General features: G+C 42.7%; 6 protein-coding genes across 6 annotated transcripts; 2 read left to right on the top strand and 4 right to left on the bottom strand.

Annotated features, from left to right (window-relative positions):
- Positions 1-1,014: 1,014 nt before the first annotated feature.
- GCK72_018226 (uncharacterized protein) lies at positions 1,015-3,255 on the top strand (the record flags this gene model as incomplete). The annotated part of the gene is made up of 6 exons (XM_053732455.1): positions 1,015-1,076; positions 1,355-1,751; positions 1,800-2,030; positions 2,085-2,840; positions 2,893-3,007; positions 3,053-3,255. The coding sequence occupies 6 exons, from the start codon at positions 1,015-1,017 to the stop codon at positions 3,253-3,255; spliced, it is 1,764 nt and encodes a 587-aa protein (XP_053581368.1).
- Positions 3,256-3,607: 352 nt separating this feature from the next.
- Positions 3,608-4,095, bottom strand: GCK72_018225 (uncharacterized protein; the record flags this gene model as incomplete). Its single annotated transcript, XM_003114500.2, has 2 exons — positions 3,608-3,873; positions 3,927-4,095. 2 exons carry the CDS (start codon positions 4,093-4,095, stop codon positions 3,608-3,610), a joined length of 435 nt encoding a protein of 144 aa, XP_003114548.2.
- Positions 4,096-4,476: 381 nt separating this feature from the next.
- Positions 4,477-4,936, bottom strand: GCK72_018224 (uncharacterized protein; the record flags this gene model as incomplete). The annotated part of the gene is made up of 2 exons (XM_003114132.2): positions 4,477-4,611; positions 4,688-4,936. The coding sequence occupies 2 exons, from the start codon at positions 4,934-4,936 to the stop codon at positions 4,477-4,479; spliced, it is 384 nt and encodes a 127-aa protein (XP_003114180.1).
- Positions 4,937-7,727: 2,791 nt separating this feature from the next.
- On the bottom strand, positions 7,728-8,058 carry GCK72_018223 (uncharacterized protein; the record flags this gene model as incomplete). Its single annotated transcript, XM_053732454.1, has 2 exons — positions 7,728-7,930; positions 8,004-8,058. 2 exons carry the CDS (start codon positions 8,056-8,058, stop codon positions 7,728-7,730), a joined length of 258 nt encoding a protein of 85 aa, XP_053581367.1.
- GCK72_018221 (uncharacterized protein) lies at positions 7,744-15,109 on the top strand (the record flags this gene model as incomplete). The annotated part of the gene is made up of 7 exons (XM_003114222.2): positions 7,744-7,879; positions 9,042-9,253; positions 9,302-9,458; positions 9,502-9,801; positions 9,875-10,403; positions 10,457-14,816; positions 14,894-15,109. 7 exons carry the CDS (start codon positions 7,744-7,746, stop codon positions 15,107-15,109), a joined length of 5,910 nt encoding a protein of 1,969 aa, XP_003114270.1.
- Positions 9,871-14,843, bottom strand: GCK72_018222 (uncharacterized protein; the record flags this gene model as incomplete). The annotated part of the gene is made up of 4 exons (XM_053732453.1): positions 9,871-10,351; positions 10,585-10,726; positions 10,775-14,381; positions 14,496-14,843. 4 exons carry the CDS (start codon positions 14,841-14,843, stop codon positions 9,871-9,873), a joined length of 4,578 nt encoding a protein of 1,525 aa, XP_053581366.1.
- Positions 15,110-15,200: the final 91 nt, after the last annotated feature.

Raw genomic sequence — 15,200 nt, 5'->3', positions numbered from 1 at the left:
ATGATAGGTTATAGGTTCCTTTTTATTACAGGTGACGTTACTGAACATAGAGCAGCTAACTTTTCCTTCGAAATATTTGGAATTTAATTTGAAGCGAGAAAATATCATTTTCAAATCAGTTCTAAATCTGAATTGAAGGCGAGGTGCTAATTTTATCTAATTGGAACTTTTGTCATTTGTTAAGATCAAATTCTACCGTATCCTTGTTCATAATTACAGTAGCCCAAACAACTACTACTGATGAATAGACCTTCAAAGATATCCCTGTCCACCTGCGTGTGAAAACACTCACTTCCTCTTTTTACTCCTCCTTCCGACCGATCGTAATCAAAGACAAAACCGGTTTCCTCCTCGCCTCATCATCTGTCTTCCAAGCTTCAACTTCAACCTTCCATCTGTATCTTCTTCCTGTGACGTCGTCCACTTCCAGCTGTCCACTGCCAATCAGGCTTTGAATTTTTAAAACTCGCCAATCTGTCTGGTTTGTTCCACTTCGCCCTTCTCTCTTCTCCCATATGTCTCTTTCTCTCGCAGCTGTTTGCTCTTTCCTTCATCATTTTTATTGTGCACATGAAGCCTGTGTGCATAATGACTTTTCGCGGAAATATGACGTGGAAATCAATATTTCACACTTTCCGTTCGTTAGTATTTGCCATTTTTCAGGCCAAAAGTCATTTTAAATTGTTGTTATGTTCTTCTTCTTTTTTCTCGTTTTATTTTTCTTTCTTCCTACGAAAACAACATCAGCTCCCATCTCTTTTTTTCTGTTTCATTGCGTCAATTCTCTGCAATCTCTTCCGTTCACACAATCTCTAAATATTGACCGAACCAGTTAACAACTGACTTATTTCAAAACCTCTCGACACACGAACTTTATTTCTCAAGTGTCCATATCCCGCCCTTCTTTGAAATTTGATGTTTCAGGCACAGATCAACGAATGAAAGATCGAATACGGCGTCAGCAGTAGGTATCCAACAGAATATCTCAATTTATCACACATAACTCATCTCACTATGGATTTCATGATTTCACACTTCTGCGATGAGCAGAATCATCAACCCCTTTATAAGACTAGGTACGTCTCGTTTGTCAAGATAGTTGGAGTTTCTGTGTAGTGAATTTGTTCTTTAATTCGGGTTTTCGTCTTACGTTCTTTTATTTTTTAAAGTGTTTTGCTAACTTTATTTTAGTATTGACATGATCAATACCAACAATTTATTACAAACAAACTAGTTTCATCTGTGTGCCCTACGCAGGTACTTGAAAGAACAGCAATACCCCGAAATAAAGTTTCGCAGCGAAACTTTCGCTTCTATCTCCGAGTCAACAATAGTCCAGATAAACTTTTTTCAGAAAACAATCTATATCTGATAACAAAAATGGGCCAACGCTCCTCAGCTCTTCATTGCCAACTGATGAGTGCTCTGATTCGGACACGGAGAATCGACTCCCTCCGGAGACTGAGCTCGGAAATATCGAGTACAAAGCTAAACTAGTAAATCCTACAACTTCTCGAATACAACATCTTATCACCCAAATGAAATGGCGCCTAAGAGAAGGACAAGGTGAAGCAATTTACGAGATTGGAGTTGAGGATGGTGGAGCAATGTCGGGTCTAACTGATGAAGAGCTTCGTGATTCTCTCCGGACCTTGAAAACCATGGCGCAGGCTCTTGGGGCCAGCATGGTAGTTCTTACAGAAAAAGATGTCACCGTAAAGGGTTCTACCGTCAGGCGGACTGTAGTTGAGGTATATTAAAACAAGCAAACAATCAATAGTTTACATTGGTTTTTTCAGGTTCTTGTCCGCAAGGTTCCAGAGAGCCAGCAGTTTATCGAAGTCCGACTTGCGGTTGTCGGCGGATGTGATGTTGGAAAATCAACTTTGTGCGGAGTTCTGACACAAGGATGTCTCGACGATGGAAATGGAAAAGCAAGAATTGGCATATTCAGATATCCTCACGAAGTTCGAACAGGAAAAACAAGTTCAGTTTGCAATGACGTCATTGGTTTCGATAACCGTGGAAAGGTAAACTAATTCTTGTTTAGAAGCTGAGTGAGAACCAAATGAATAGTTTTTCAGCTTGTCAATTACGCGCAAAACAGTCTTGAGGAAATGGTCGAGAAATCTTCAAAACTAGTCACCCTAATTGACTTGGCTGGCGATGCAAAATATCAGAAAACAACAATTCACGGATTGACTGGCTACACACCTCATTTCGCTTGTCTCGTCGTTGCTGCTGATCGCGGAATCACATGGGCTACTCGAGAACATCTTGGACTGATTGCTGCACTCAACATTCCGATGTTTGTGCTTATAACCAAAATGGATCTTGTGGATCGTCAGGGATTGAAAAAGATTATGAAAGACGTTTCGATTCTTGTTTCAAAAGCAGGAATGGTTGCTCGTGAGAAACGAGTGAAAACGAAAAGAGATGCAGTGAAAGCAGCTCAAGAGTTGTGCGTTGGTAACATTGTTCCACTTCTTGCTGTCAGTTCAGTTAGTGGAGAAGGTTTTCGATATCTGAGAACTCTTCTTAACTGCCTTTCTACCGCTGGAACTGCTGAATCACGTCTCCAACTTGTTGGGCTTCCTGTTTACTTTACGATAGAGGAGCTTTATAATGTTCCTCATGTAGGGCAAGTAGTAGGAGGAATGCTGACAGAAGGACAACTACACGAAGGAGCAGATGTTCTTGTTGGACCAATGAAAGATGGAAGTTTTGAGAAAGTAACAATCGGATCGATACGGAGAAGCCGGCAGGCTGTGGGGTGTGTGAATCCAGGCGAGGCTGCATCAGTGTCTCTGAATCTACCGGATGGTGTGGTATTGAGAAGGGTGAGTTATAATCAATTTGCAACAGAAATTATCTAAAAAACTTGTTTTACAGGGAATGATTCTATCTGGAGTCGACCATCAACCTCCAGTCTGCTTCGAATTTACTGCCAATCTTTTACTTCTGTGCCATACGACGAAATACATATGTGAAGGATTTCAGGCAACAGGTAATAGCGTATTTTCAAGACATTTTCTCAGTGAAATGATTTCAGTATTCATTGGATCCGTTTGCACCACTGCCACAATCACTCACATCACTGACGCTGACTGTCTTCGCCCTGGTAAATGGGCAATAGTTCGAATGTGCTTCGCATACCAACCGGAAGTCATTCGCGAAGGATCACCAATCATTCTTCGACAAGGAAAAACCAAAGGAATGGGCGAGGTGTTGAAAGTGTTCCCAAGTTCTCAATAATGAATTCATAATGTTCTCCCACTTTTACTGCCACCCCACTTTGCTGTACATTTTGTGTAGATCTTAAATTTTTTAGTTGCCTTTTCTTACTAGGTATCCCGTGTGTTTGCATTTTGCTCCGGGTAGACAATAGTTGTACATATAGTTGAAACTGTACAATTTGAACATTGTTCACAAAGTGAACCGCTCTAATCACTCCTTCCAAAAATACTCTAGATCCTCTCTCTGTTCTTCCAGGTGTTCTCCTTATTCTATTCATTGTTGTAGCATTTTTTGGTGTAATACTTTTTTGGTTACAGTATACAAATGAACAGAATTCATAATTCGAAATATTAATTCTTTATTCGCCAGTTTAATGAATACAATCAGTAGTTTCTCCACTAAACTGATTCGCTAGATTAATGGTTCCAATATCATAATTTGTAGTGGCACTGCTTCCAGAAGCAACTGCATAATCCGGAATGTTAATTGTCACTTTCTTGGAGCAAGGACCATTGTAATTGCAACTGTGATAAATGTTCACTTTTGGATCCAATGTAGTAATATCCCTGTATGTTCCAGATACAGAGAATGTTCCATCGGATGACGTTCTTGATTCATCCAGTTTCGAGTCGTAAACTGTAATCGAATACAAGTTATTAGAGAAGTTAAAAGTCTGAAAATGAACTCACTGGTTCCATCATCATACATCTTCACAAGAACATTATTGGCCGGCTGTCCTTCACAAACCAATTTTCCAGTGACAGTCACAGATTGAGTACTTCCAATTATGTTGAATAGAGCATCAGAGAAATGAGCAAGATAAAGAACGGAAAGAATAAGAACAGTAGATGATGTCATTGTGAACACTATAGACTCGCCTCATTCTCACTTTCTTTTATAGTGAAACTACTCAATTGGTTTGTAAATAGAAGCAAAGTTCTTGTAAACATACAATTACTGCCAAAAAGAAACATCAGACAACGTGTTACTTTGCTCGCTGACTCAATGGAGTCATAGATCAAGGAGCAAGAAAACAGTTCGTATAAATATTGAACTCAATGTGATGAGTCATCCGGAAGTCATTTATAGCAACACGAATCGGAAAGAAGTTACAATCAATCCTTTTATTGTTCTGTTTTACTTATCCCCTCTTATTTCTCTTGTAAAAAACAAACAGAAAGAATTTTGAAAAATCAATTTTATGGCAATGAACCGTATGGACAGAAAAAGAAACTGTGCTTATGGGTTGTACTCGATTGGCAAGTTCTTGCGACGAACCATACCGTCTCCCTGGAACCATTCACGACGGAATTGCTTGGCAGCTCCATCTGGAGTGTTAGTCCATTCGACGGTGATACGGTCGTTGTTGGTATCCTGAAAAAGAGGAAATAAGCAGACGTTCAGACTAAGACAGACGGGACCACTTCCTCCAAAAGGACCCCAAACGAACCTCCTGTCCGAAGGCGAAGGCGTCGCAAGAAACAGCCAAAAGAACGGCTTCCTTTGGGTCGAGAACTCCACATGGTGGATCAACTCCGAGTCTCTTCATATTGGTCGTCTTGATTCCGTATCCAATACGGCGAGCCGATGAGTTGATCACCTTGATGTGGTAGGTGTGCTTGTCATCATACGGAGCGTTGAAGACGATCTTGGCGTTTGGTTGGGTCTGGATGTCTCCTGGTGGGACGGATTGAGCCATGGCAAACTTGTTGAAGGAGTTGAAAACTCAGTGGAGTTTATGGCGATTCCACCGGCTATTTATGCATTCTCTTATCAGTACCCTAGATCTTTGCTCCAGATTTCATAACGAGATAAAGGGGGAAAGTTCACGTGAGAATGAGTTGTAGCGTTTTGCTTGTAGTCATCTGAACTCGGAGTTTACGTAGAAATAATTATCATGTGTGAAAAAGTTTTTAAAAAACCTCTGCAACGTCAATTTACAGTTTTGTTCAAGATTGAATATAGAATCAAATTCTTTGAAAGAAACGGATAACCAATTAAAAATAAAAGTAAGTAGAAGCCATTGCTGGAATACGATCATTAGACAAAAAGTAAATCATTCCAGCTGATAAGAAAACAATCTGAAAAAAAAACCAGGAGTCTCAAATCTCCTGTGCTCAATACTACGAACTCAATATTTATTAGACAGACTAATGCAAAAAAAAAACACAATAACAAATCGGAAAACGAAAATGTTTTTGGGCTTACCGCCTTCTTGTTTTTTTTTCAATTTAACCATTTAAGACTACTCCAAAGATTGGTTTGCAATATGATCGGAACTGTATTGAAGTCCGGTTGGAAATTGTTTAACAAGGAAGGTTGAAATAAGTCAATCAGACACTTGGTGTCACTATGTCATGGATCTGTCAAGACCAATTTTAAAAATATCCAAGAAAAAGTTATTTGGTTCAAAGCTTGAAGAACAAATTATCTATGATTTATTGTAGTTTCAGACTTCAAATTTCCATTCTAGCGTTGTCATCGTCGCGAAGGACTCAATCAGATAATATGAACCAATTAATGAATAAGTTAGAAAAGTGTTCACCTAATTTTTGATCCAGATGTTTCTTATATTATTGATCTTTCAATAAATTCAACTTTGTGCACTTCCGGCACCGGGATCCCTACACCTGGTCATTGCTTCATCTGCTGCAGGAATCGAGAGACCAATCAACACATTGTTTTCGAGAAGAGATATAATTCAAAGTGATAGAATCGAGAGAAATAGAGCCATGTGATAAATGACAACTGTTGCCATTGAAAACGTTTATCTGAACTTGGTACGTGATGGCAAGATGTGGGTCAATCAACAGAGGTGACAATGGTGAAGTTGAAAACAAAAATGCAATTGCATGAGAGAAGAAAAAAAGAAGAAAGATCAAGATGAGGGGGTTTCAGATGAGTGCATGTTGTTAAGAAGTGGTTGGAAAACTGTTGGTTCAGGAAAATAAAAGAGTCAGATTTCAAAACTCGAACTTTCTATTTTGAATAACATCGAATTCACAGAAATTGAGATATGAGGATAAGAACAAGATACACTGAAAATTGAAGGCTCAGAAGTTTTCCCCGTGTCTGTTGAAACAATTTTTATGAAATTTATGGAAAAATATGTCTTTCTGATTTATTCTACTCAGAAGAAATCGAGAGATGGAGCGAATCTAAAAACTCATGTCCACTGTTATTAACTAAAAAGACATTAAAAAGGGCTCTGAAAACTACAACAGCTACGAAAACACGTAACTATTCTAGAAATTGCCATACTGAACTGTTTTACTTGAACAGCTGTAATTAGAAAGGCCTTGGAAGTGTTAAATTCAAAATCTGTTAATTTCCAGTTGACTAGATTTAAATACCGTAAAACTTGTAATAGAGGCGTACCCGCTAGCAAGAGTTTGGAGCATCTTATCTCGGCTGTCTTTAAAAAATAAAAGTGTTTTTAACTGAATAAATATTCTGTGACTGTTAAGCTATATTTTGTCAGTTAACAGCTTTTTGAAATTTAGTTTGGGAACCGAGATATACCGCTGCGAACAGGCGCCGCTAGGTGCCCCTCTATTACAGGTGTTACGGTATATGATTTTTGTTCTGCAATGTATAAAAATCCTAAAACGAGTTCGAGGTTCTCTGGGTTCACACAACAATCAACATGAGAAACCCTTCCGATTCACCACATGTGTTTCAAAACTCAAATCGACAAATAGCAATTTCAAATTCAGATTTTGCAACTCATTTTGTCAAAATGTTTCATAACCAATCTGTGATTCTTCAAGACTCCGTTCCCTGGTGATATCAATAGCACCTAGTTTTTTCTCCCGTCCGCACCTCCTCCTTCTTCTTTTTCAAATCTGCTCGGGCGATTTGTTAAAAACAAAATTTGTGTCCCGCCTCATCTCTCTATGTCTCTTCACAATCTCTATCGAAGTGTAGGTGTTGGTTGTGCTCCCGGATCCGAGAAAGCAAGAATAGAGCAAGAGGAGAGTGCAGAGAGGGCGGGTACTCCCGGGAAGATTCTTCTTTTATCTTCTCCAGTGGATGATGTGTGTTGTATACATTCTGCTGCTCCCCCACAAACCCCTCGCCTTGGCTCAATACAATTCAATTGATATTGGAGGAGAAGCTACCGGAGTGGGAGGAGGAGAAGATGAAGAAGAAACATAAGAAGAAGAAGAAGAAGGTGAAGAATAAGAAGAAGCATGCTTCTGGTTTTTGATGCTATGAAATGAAGATGGCACAAAAGATGATTGAGGTCCCCTTCTCTACTCTTCTTTTTTCAATCGAAACCTAAAACCACCTTCTATTCTTATCCATTTCCTCTCCCAAACCCCATATGTTTTACTTCCAATATTCAATTGCCGTATTCTTCTTTCCTTTCGACTCAGTTCTAATTCTTACCTTTGGTTCCTGCGTTTTCAATTGTTCCTTCTCGCACTCCCTACTTTTCCCAATTAGCCTTTTTTGTTACAGGCAGGGAGCCATCAAACCCACGACCACTAGATCCATCTAGAAATGTCTGGCAATCCGGACGCATTCGAAAATGATCCAGGATTCCCATTCTTGGGAATGTCGAGAGAGGCGAAGGCTGCTGCTTCCGCCCGTCCATTCGACTCAAAGAAAAACTGCTGGATTCCAGATCCAGAAGATGGTAAGTCAACGTTTCTTTTGAGTTTTGAAATAGGGATTCTAGTTTGGGGGTCTGTAGATATCAGTGAGTATCTATTCAGTTCAAAAGATCAGGTGTCCTGTAGCTACACTTTTTGGAAACTCACATTCGGACTCGTCGAATGTTCGAGATCCCTTTTCACCAACCCAGAGTTTCTGCATCTGAAAACCGTGTCCTCACAATTAACTTCTTTCCCATAATTCTTAACCTATCCTTCTACTAATCGGATATCATGGATATCTTCTCTTTGGTTGTTTGTTTGTTTTCGAGATCTTACTAATCAAATTACCTAATGTTCAGATAGTTTTGGAGTATTCCATTGTCCATTCCCATTAACTAAAACTATTATTACACCTCCATCTCCGTCTTCTTCTCTCATCGCCAGTGTCCACATTCATCTTCACTCACCTACGCTTTCATCTGCGTCTCTCTGATCTTCACCCTATTTCTCATACATCACACTCCTTCGACGACCCCTCTCGGGCAGTGGTGGCGGATTTCTGAACATCTGAGGGTTGTCTCCTTCTTTCTATCTTTTCTCTCGGTCATCTGATGAAGCATACACACACGGCACTTTGTAATCTTTTTCGGAAAGAGGGGCAGACACGTACGCTATGCGGCGGGAGCAAGAGATTCTGCCGGGAGCCCGCTGATGATGATGCTGGCAGAAAAGATGATGATGAGATTTCTCGGAATTCAAGATTGAGATGTTTGACGACCCACATTTCGAGGATGGACAACAAAATGTGTGTGCATGTGTTGGTGGTGGTATAGAAAAAACGTTTGAAATGGAATGACACGTGGAATTTATGAGAGAGGAGGGATACGAGCTATAAGCAATAAACTCAAGGTCATGGGGAATAAGATGAACAGATGGGGGAGACATTAAAGTATAACTTTGATAGATAAAAAATCATATTTGTAAGTTCAATCTATGAGGTTGAAGAGATGATTCGAATCAGAACGAATTTGCATAGATATCATTACGGTACTTCGATGCTATGACTTTTGTATAGTTTTGAAACTTCAAAGCAGAAAGTCCCTAGAATGTTGACATGAAAAGGGTTCAGCAATTCAGCATCATAAATGATCATTTTAAAAAGAGACATAATGAAGAATATCAATCTCACCAGCTAACTTTCAGGATTCGTCGCCGCCGAGATCCAATCCACCACCGGCGACCAAGTGACTGTGGTAACTGTCAAGGGAAACCAAATCACCGTCAAGAAAGACCAATGCCAAGAAATGAACCCTCCAAAGTTCGACAAAACCGAAGATATGGCTAACTTGACATTCTTGAATGAGGCCTCTGTTTTGGGAAATCTTAAGGACCGTTACAAGGATTTGATGATTTATGTAAGACTCATTTCATAGGAATATTCTGAATAAGTGACCACTTTTCAGACCTATTCCGGTCTTTTCTGTGTCGTGATCAACCCATACAAACGTCTCCCAATCTACAGTGAATCTGTGATCAAGCATTTCATGGGAAAGAGACGTAATGAAATGCCACCACATTTGTTCGCTGTTTCTGATGAGGCCTACCGTAACATGGTTCAAGGTAAATTGAATTCAATTGACTCCTAAAAGTTAAATAATTTCAGACAAGGAGAACCAATCTATGCTCATTACCGGAGAATCCGGAGCCGGAAAGACTGAGAACACCAAGAAAGTTATTTCCTACTTCGCCATTGTCGGAGCCACCCAATCTGCTTCAGCTGGAAAAGCTGAACCAGGAAAGAAGGGAGGTACACTCGAGGAGCAAATTGTTCAGACCAATCCAGTATTGGAGGCGTTCGGTAACGCCAAAACTGTCAGAAACAACAATTCTTCTCGTTTCGGAAAGTTCATCAGAACTCACTTCTCCGGATCTGGAAAGTTGGCTGGAGGAGATATTGAGCATTGTGAGTTTTAGACTAAACGCTTATAGAGGAGCTAAAGATTGATGAATGTTTTTGAACAATGTGATATTTTCAGACCTTCTCGAAAAATCTCGTGTCGTTCGTCAAGCTCCAGGAGAGCGTTGCTACCACATCTTCTACCAAATCATGTCTGGAAGCGACCCAAGCCTTCGAGGAAAACTCAAGCTTAACAACGACGTCAAATACTATCACTTCTGCTCTCAAGCCGAGCTTACCATTGAAGGAATGGATGATAAGGAAGAGATGAGACTCACTCAAGAAGCCTTCGATATCATGGGCTTCGAAGATCAAGAGACTTCTGATCTTTACCGTTCCACTGCTGGTATCATGCATATGGGAGAGATGAAGTTCAAGCAACGTCCACGTGAAGAGCAAGCCGAGCCAGATGGTGAGGAAGATGCTCTCAACGCCGCTGAGATGCTCGGAGTCAACGCTGAGGAGCTTCTCAAGGCTTTGACCAAGCCACGTGTCCGCGTCGGAACCGAATGGGTCAACAAAGGACAGAACTTGGAACAAGTCAAATGGGCTGTCTCTGGACTTGCCAAAGCTATCTATGCCCGTATGTTCAAGTGGATCATCAACAGGTTTGTTCAAATATCTCACATTTAATTTCAAATTTTGAACTGTTCTGTTTCAGATGTAACAAGACCCTTGACGCCAAGGAGATCGAGCGCAAGCACTTCATCGGAGTACTTGATATTGCTGGATTCGAAATCTTCGACTCAAACTCCTTCGAACAGCTCTGGATCAACTTCGTCAACGAACGTCTCCAACAATTCTTCAACCACCACATGTTCGTTCTTGAACAGGAAGAATACAAGCGTGAAGGTATCGCCTGGACCTTCATCGATTTCGGACTTGATCTCCAAGCCTGTATCGAGCTCATCGAAAAGCCACTCGGTATCATCTCAATTCTTGATGAGGAGTGCATCGTTCCAAAAGCTACTGATTTGACCTACGCTCAGAAGCTTCTCGATCAACATCTTGGAAAGCATCCAAACTTCCAGAAGCCAAAGCCACCAAAGGGAAAGCAAGGAGAGGCTCACTTCGCCATTGTTCACTACGCTGGAACTGTCCGTTACAACGCATTGAACTTCCTCGAGAAGAACAAGGATCCACTCAACGATACCGCTGTTGCTCTTCTCAAGCATTCCACCGACAACAACTTGATGTTGGACATCTGGTCCGATTACCAGACCCAAGAAGAGGCCGCTGAGGCTGCTAAATCTGGACAGACTGGAGGAGGAAAGCGTGGAAAGTCTTCTTCTTTTGCTACTGTCTCCATGATCTACAGAGAATCTCTCAACAACTTGATGAACATGCTTTACCAAACTCACCCACATTTCATCCGTTGTATTATTCCAAACGAGATGAAGGCCTCTGGAGTCATCGACTCTGCTCTCGTTCTTAACCAACTTACCTGCAACGGAGTGTTGGAAGGAATCAGAATTTGCCGTAAGGGATTCCCCAACAGAATGCTCTACCCAGACTTCAAGCACCGTTATGCTATCCTTGCTGCTGAAGCTGCAAAGGATTCTGATCCAAAGAAGGCTTCCGTTGGAATCCTCGACAAAATCGCCAATGACGGAAACTTGACTGATGAGGAATTCAAGGTCGGAGAGACCAAGATCTTCTTCAAGGCCGGAGTTCTTGCCAAGCTTGAAGACTTGCGTGACGAGATTCTCTCCAGAATCATCACCATGTTCCAATCGCGTGTTCGCTCGTACCTCGCCAAGGCTGAAGTTCGTCGTCGTTATGAACAACAAACCGGATTGCTCATTGTCCAACGCAACGTCCGTGCTTGGTGCACTCTCAGAACCTGGGAATGGTTCAAGCTCTTCGGAAAGGTCAAGCCAATGCTCAAGGCTGGAAAAGAACAAGAAGCTATGGGAGAACTTGCCGAGAAGATCCAAAAGCTCGAGGAAGCCGTTCAACGAGGAGAGATCGCTCGTTCCCAATTGGAGAGCCAAGTTGCCGATTTGGTTGAGGAGAAGAACGCTTTGTTCTTGAGTCTCGAAACCGAGAAGGCCAATCTTGCTGATGCCGAAGAGAGAAACGAGAAACTCAACCAACTCAAAGCAACTCTCGAGAGCAAGTTGACCGATATCTCTGGACAACTTGAAGATATGCAAGAGCGTCACGAAGACCTTACTCGTGCAAAGAAGAAGACCGAACAAGAGCTCAGCGACACCAAGAAGCACGTCCAAGACTTGGAGCTCTCTTTGAGAAAGGCCGAGCAAGAGAAGCAGAGCCGTGACCACAACATCCGCTCTCTTCAAGACGAGATGGCTAACCAAGATGAAGCCGTTGCCAAGCTCAACAAGGAGAAGAAGCATCAGGAGGAGTCTAACCGTAAGCTCAACGAGGATCTTCAATCCGAGGAAGACAAGGTCAACCATCTTGAGAAGATCCGCAACAAGCTCGAGCAACAGATGGACGAGCTTGAAGAGACTATTGACCGTGAAAAGAGATCTCGTTCGGATATCGAGAAATCCAAGAGAAAGGTTGAGGGAGACTTGAAGGTCGCCCAAGAGAACATCGATGAAATCACCAAGCAGAAGCAAGATGTTGAGAATACCTTGAAGAGAAAGGAGGAAGATCTTCACCACGCCTCTGCCAAGCTCGCTGAGGAGCAAGCTCTTGCCGCCAAGCTTCAACGTCAAATCAAGGAGCTTCAAGCCAGAATCGCCGAGCTCGAGGAGGAACTTGAATCCGAGAGAAACTCTCGTCAAAAGTCCGATAGAACTCGCAACGAACTTCAACGTGAGTTGGAAGAAATCTCCGAGAGATTGGAGCAACAAGGAGGATTCTCTGCTGCTCAAATCGAAGCTAACAAGAAGCGTGAGGCTGAAATCGCCAAGTTGCGTCGTGAGAAGGAGGAAGATGCCTTGAACCACGAAACCGCTGTTTCTTCTCTCCGTAAGCGTCAAGGAGATGCCGTCGCTGAGCTCACCGAGCAACTCGAAACACTTCAAAAGCTTAAGGCAAGAGGAGACGCTGAGAGATCCAAGCTTCAACGTGATCTCGAAGAGGCTCAACATGCCACTGACAGCGAAGTTCGTGCTCGTCAAGAGGTTGAGAAGGTCTACAAGACAATTGAGGTTCAATTTGCTGAACTTCAAACTAAGGCCGATGAGCAATCGAGACAACTTCAAGATTTCGCTGCTCTCAAGAACCGTCTCAACAACGAGAACGGAGACTTGAACCGTACTCTTGAAGAGATGGACAACCAAGTCAACTCTCTTCATCGTCTCAAGACAACTCTTCAATCTCAACTTGATGAGACTCGTCGTAACTTCGAAGAAGAAAGCCGTGAGCGTCAAACTCTTGCTGCTACCGCCAAGAACTTGGAACACGAGAACGAGATCCTTCGTGAGCATCTCGACGAGGAAGCCGAGTCCAAGGCTGACTTGACTCGTCAAATCAGCAAGCTCAATGCCGAAATCCAACAATGGAAGGCCCGTTTCGATTCCGAGGGACTTAACAAGCTCGAGGAGATCGAGGCTGCCAAGAAGGCTCTCCAACTCAAGGTTCAAGAATTGAGTGACACCAACGAGGGACTCTTCGCCAAGATCGCTTCTCAAGAGAAGGTTCGCCATAAGTTGATGCAAGACTTGGACGATGCTCAATCTGATGTAGAGAAGGCTGCCGCTCAAGTTGCTTACTATGAGAAGCACCGTCGTCAATTCGAGAAGATCGTTGAAGAATGGAAGAAGAAGACCGACGATCTCGCCTCTGAGCTCGATGCTGCTCAACGCGACAACCGTCAACTTTCCACTGACCTCTTCAAGGCCAAGACTGCCAACGATGAGCTCGGCGAGTATCTCGACAGCACCCGTCGTGAGAACAAGTCTTTGGCTCAAGAAGTCAAGGATCTCACCGATCAACTCGGAGAGGGAGGAAGATCTGTTGCCGAGCTCCAGAAGATCGTCAGAAAGCTCGAAGTTGAGAAGGAAGAGCTCCAGAAGGCTCTCGATGAAGCCGAGGCTGCCCTCGAAGCCGAGGAAGCCAAGGTTCTCAGAGCCCAAATCGAAGTCTCCCAGATCCGTAGTGAGATTGAGAAACGTATCCAAGAGAAGGAGGAAGAATTCGAGAACACTCGCAGAAACCACCAAAGAGCTTTGGAGAGCATGCAAGCTACTCTCGAAGCCGAGACCAAGCAGAAGGAGGAGGCTCTCAGAATCAAGAAGAAGCTCGAGAGCGACATCAACGATCTCGAAATCGCTTTGGATCATGCCAACCGCGCCAACGCTGACGCCCAGAAGACCATCAAGAAGTACATGGAAACCGTCCGCGAACTCCAAGTCCAAATCGAGGAGGAACAACGCCAAAAGGACGAACTCCGCGAGCAGTTCTTCGCTTCCGAGAAGAGAAATGCCATCTTGCAAGCCGAGAAGGACGAGTTGGCTCAACAAGCCGAAGCCGCTGAGAGAGCTCGTCGTAACGCCGAAGCCGACTGCATCGAACTCCGTGAACAGAACAACGACCTTAACGCCCACGTCTCCGCTCTTACTGGACAACGTCGCAAGCTCGAAGGAGAACTTCTTGCTGCTCACGCTGAGCTTGAAGAGATTGCCAACGAACTCAAGAACGCTTTGGAACAAGGACAAAAGGCTTCAGCCGATGCTGCCCGCCTCGCCGAAGAACTCCGTCAAGAACAAGAACACTCAATGCACATTGAGAGAATCCGCAAGGGACTTGAACTTCAAATCAAGGAAATGCAGATCAGACTCGATGATGCTGAGAACGCGGCATTGAAGGGAGGTAAGAAGATCATTGCTCAATTGGAAGCCAGAATTCGTGCCATCGAACAAGAATTGGACGGAGAGCAAAGACGTCATCAAGATACCGAAAAGAACTGGCGTAAGGCTGAGAGACGTGTCAAGGAGGTCGAATTCCAAGTTGTCGAAGAGAAGAAGAATGAAGAGAGATTGACTGAATTGGTTGATAAACTCCAGACTAAACTCAAGATTTTCAAGAGACAAGTTGAAGAGGCCGTAAGTTTTTTTCGAGGCATTCTTCATTCGTGCTCCTTTAAATACCCATAACCTGAATCACATAATTGTCATTTCAGGAGGAGGTTGCCGCTAGCAATTTGAACAAATACAAGGTCCTTCAAGCTCAATTCGAACAAGCTGAGGAGAGAGCCGACGTTTCTGAGAATGCCCTTTCCAAGATGCGCAACAGGATTCGTGCATCCGCTTCCGTTATCCCACCAGATGGATTCCCATTGATCCAATCTCCCTCAAGTAACCTTGTTAGAAGTGCCTCTAATGCACGATTCCTCTAAACTAAATGCCTTAAATTCATATCCATCACCATCAAAAATATTATTCTCTGTACAAAAATATGATCAATCTGTTTCAAGCCATCATTATTTT

This window comes from Caenorhabditis remanei, chromosome V, assembly GCF_010183535.1.
Source record: "Caenorhabditis remanei strain PX506 chromosome V, whole genome shotgun sequence".
NCBI lineage: Eukaryota > Metazoa > Nematoda > Chromadorea > Rhabditida > Rhabditidae > Caenorhabditis > Caenorhabditis remanei.
This window is presented reverse-complemented; position numbering and strand designations above follow the sequence as displayed.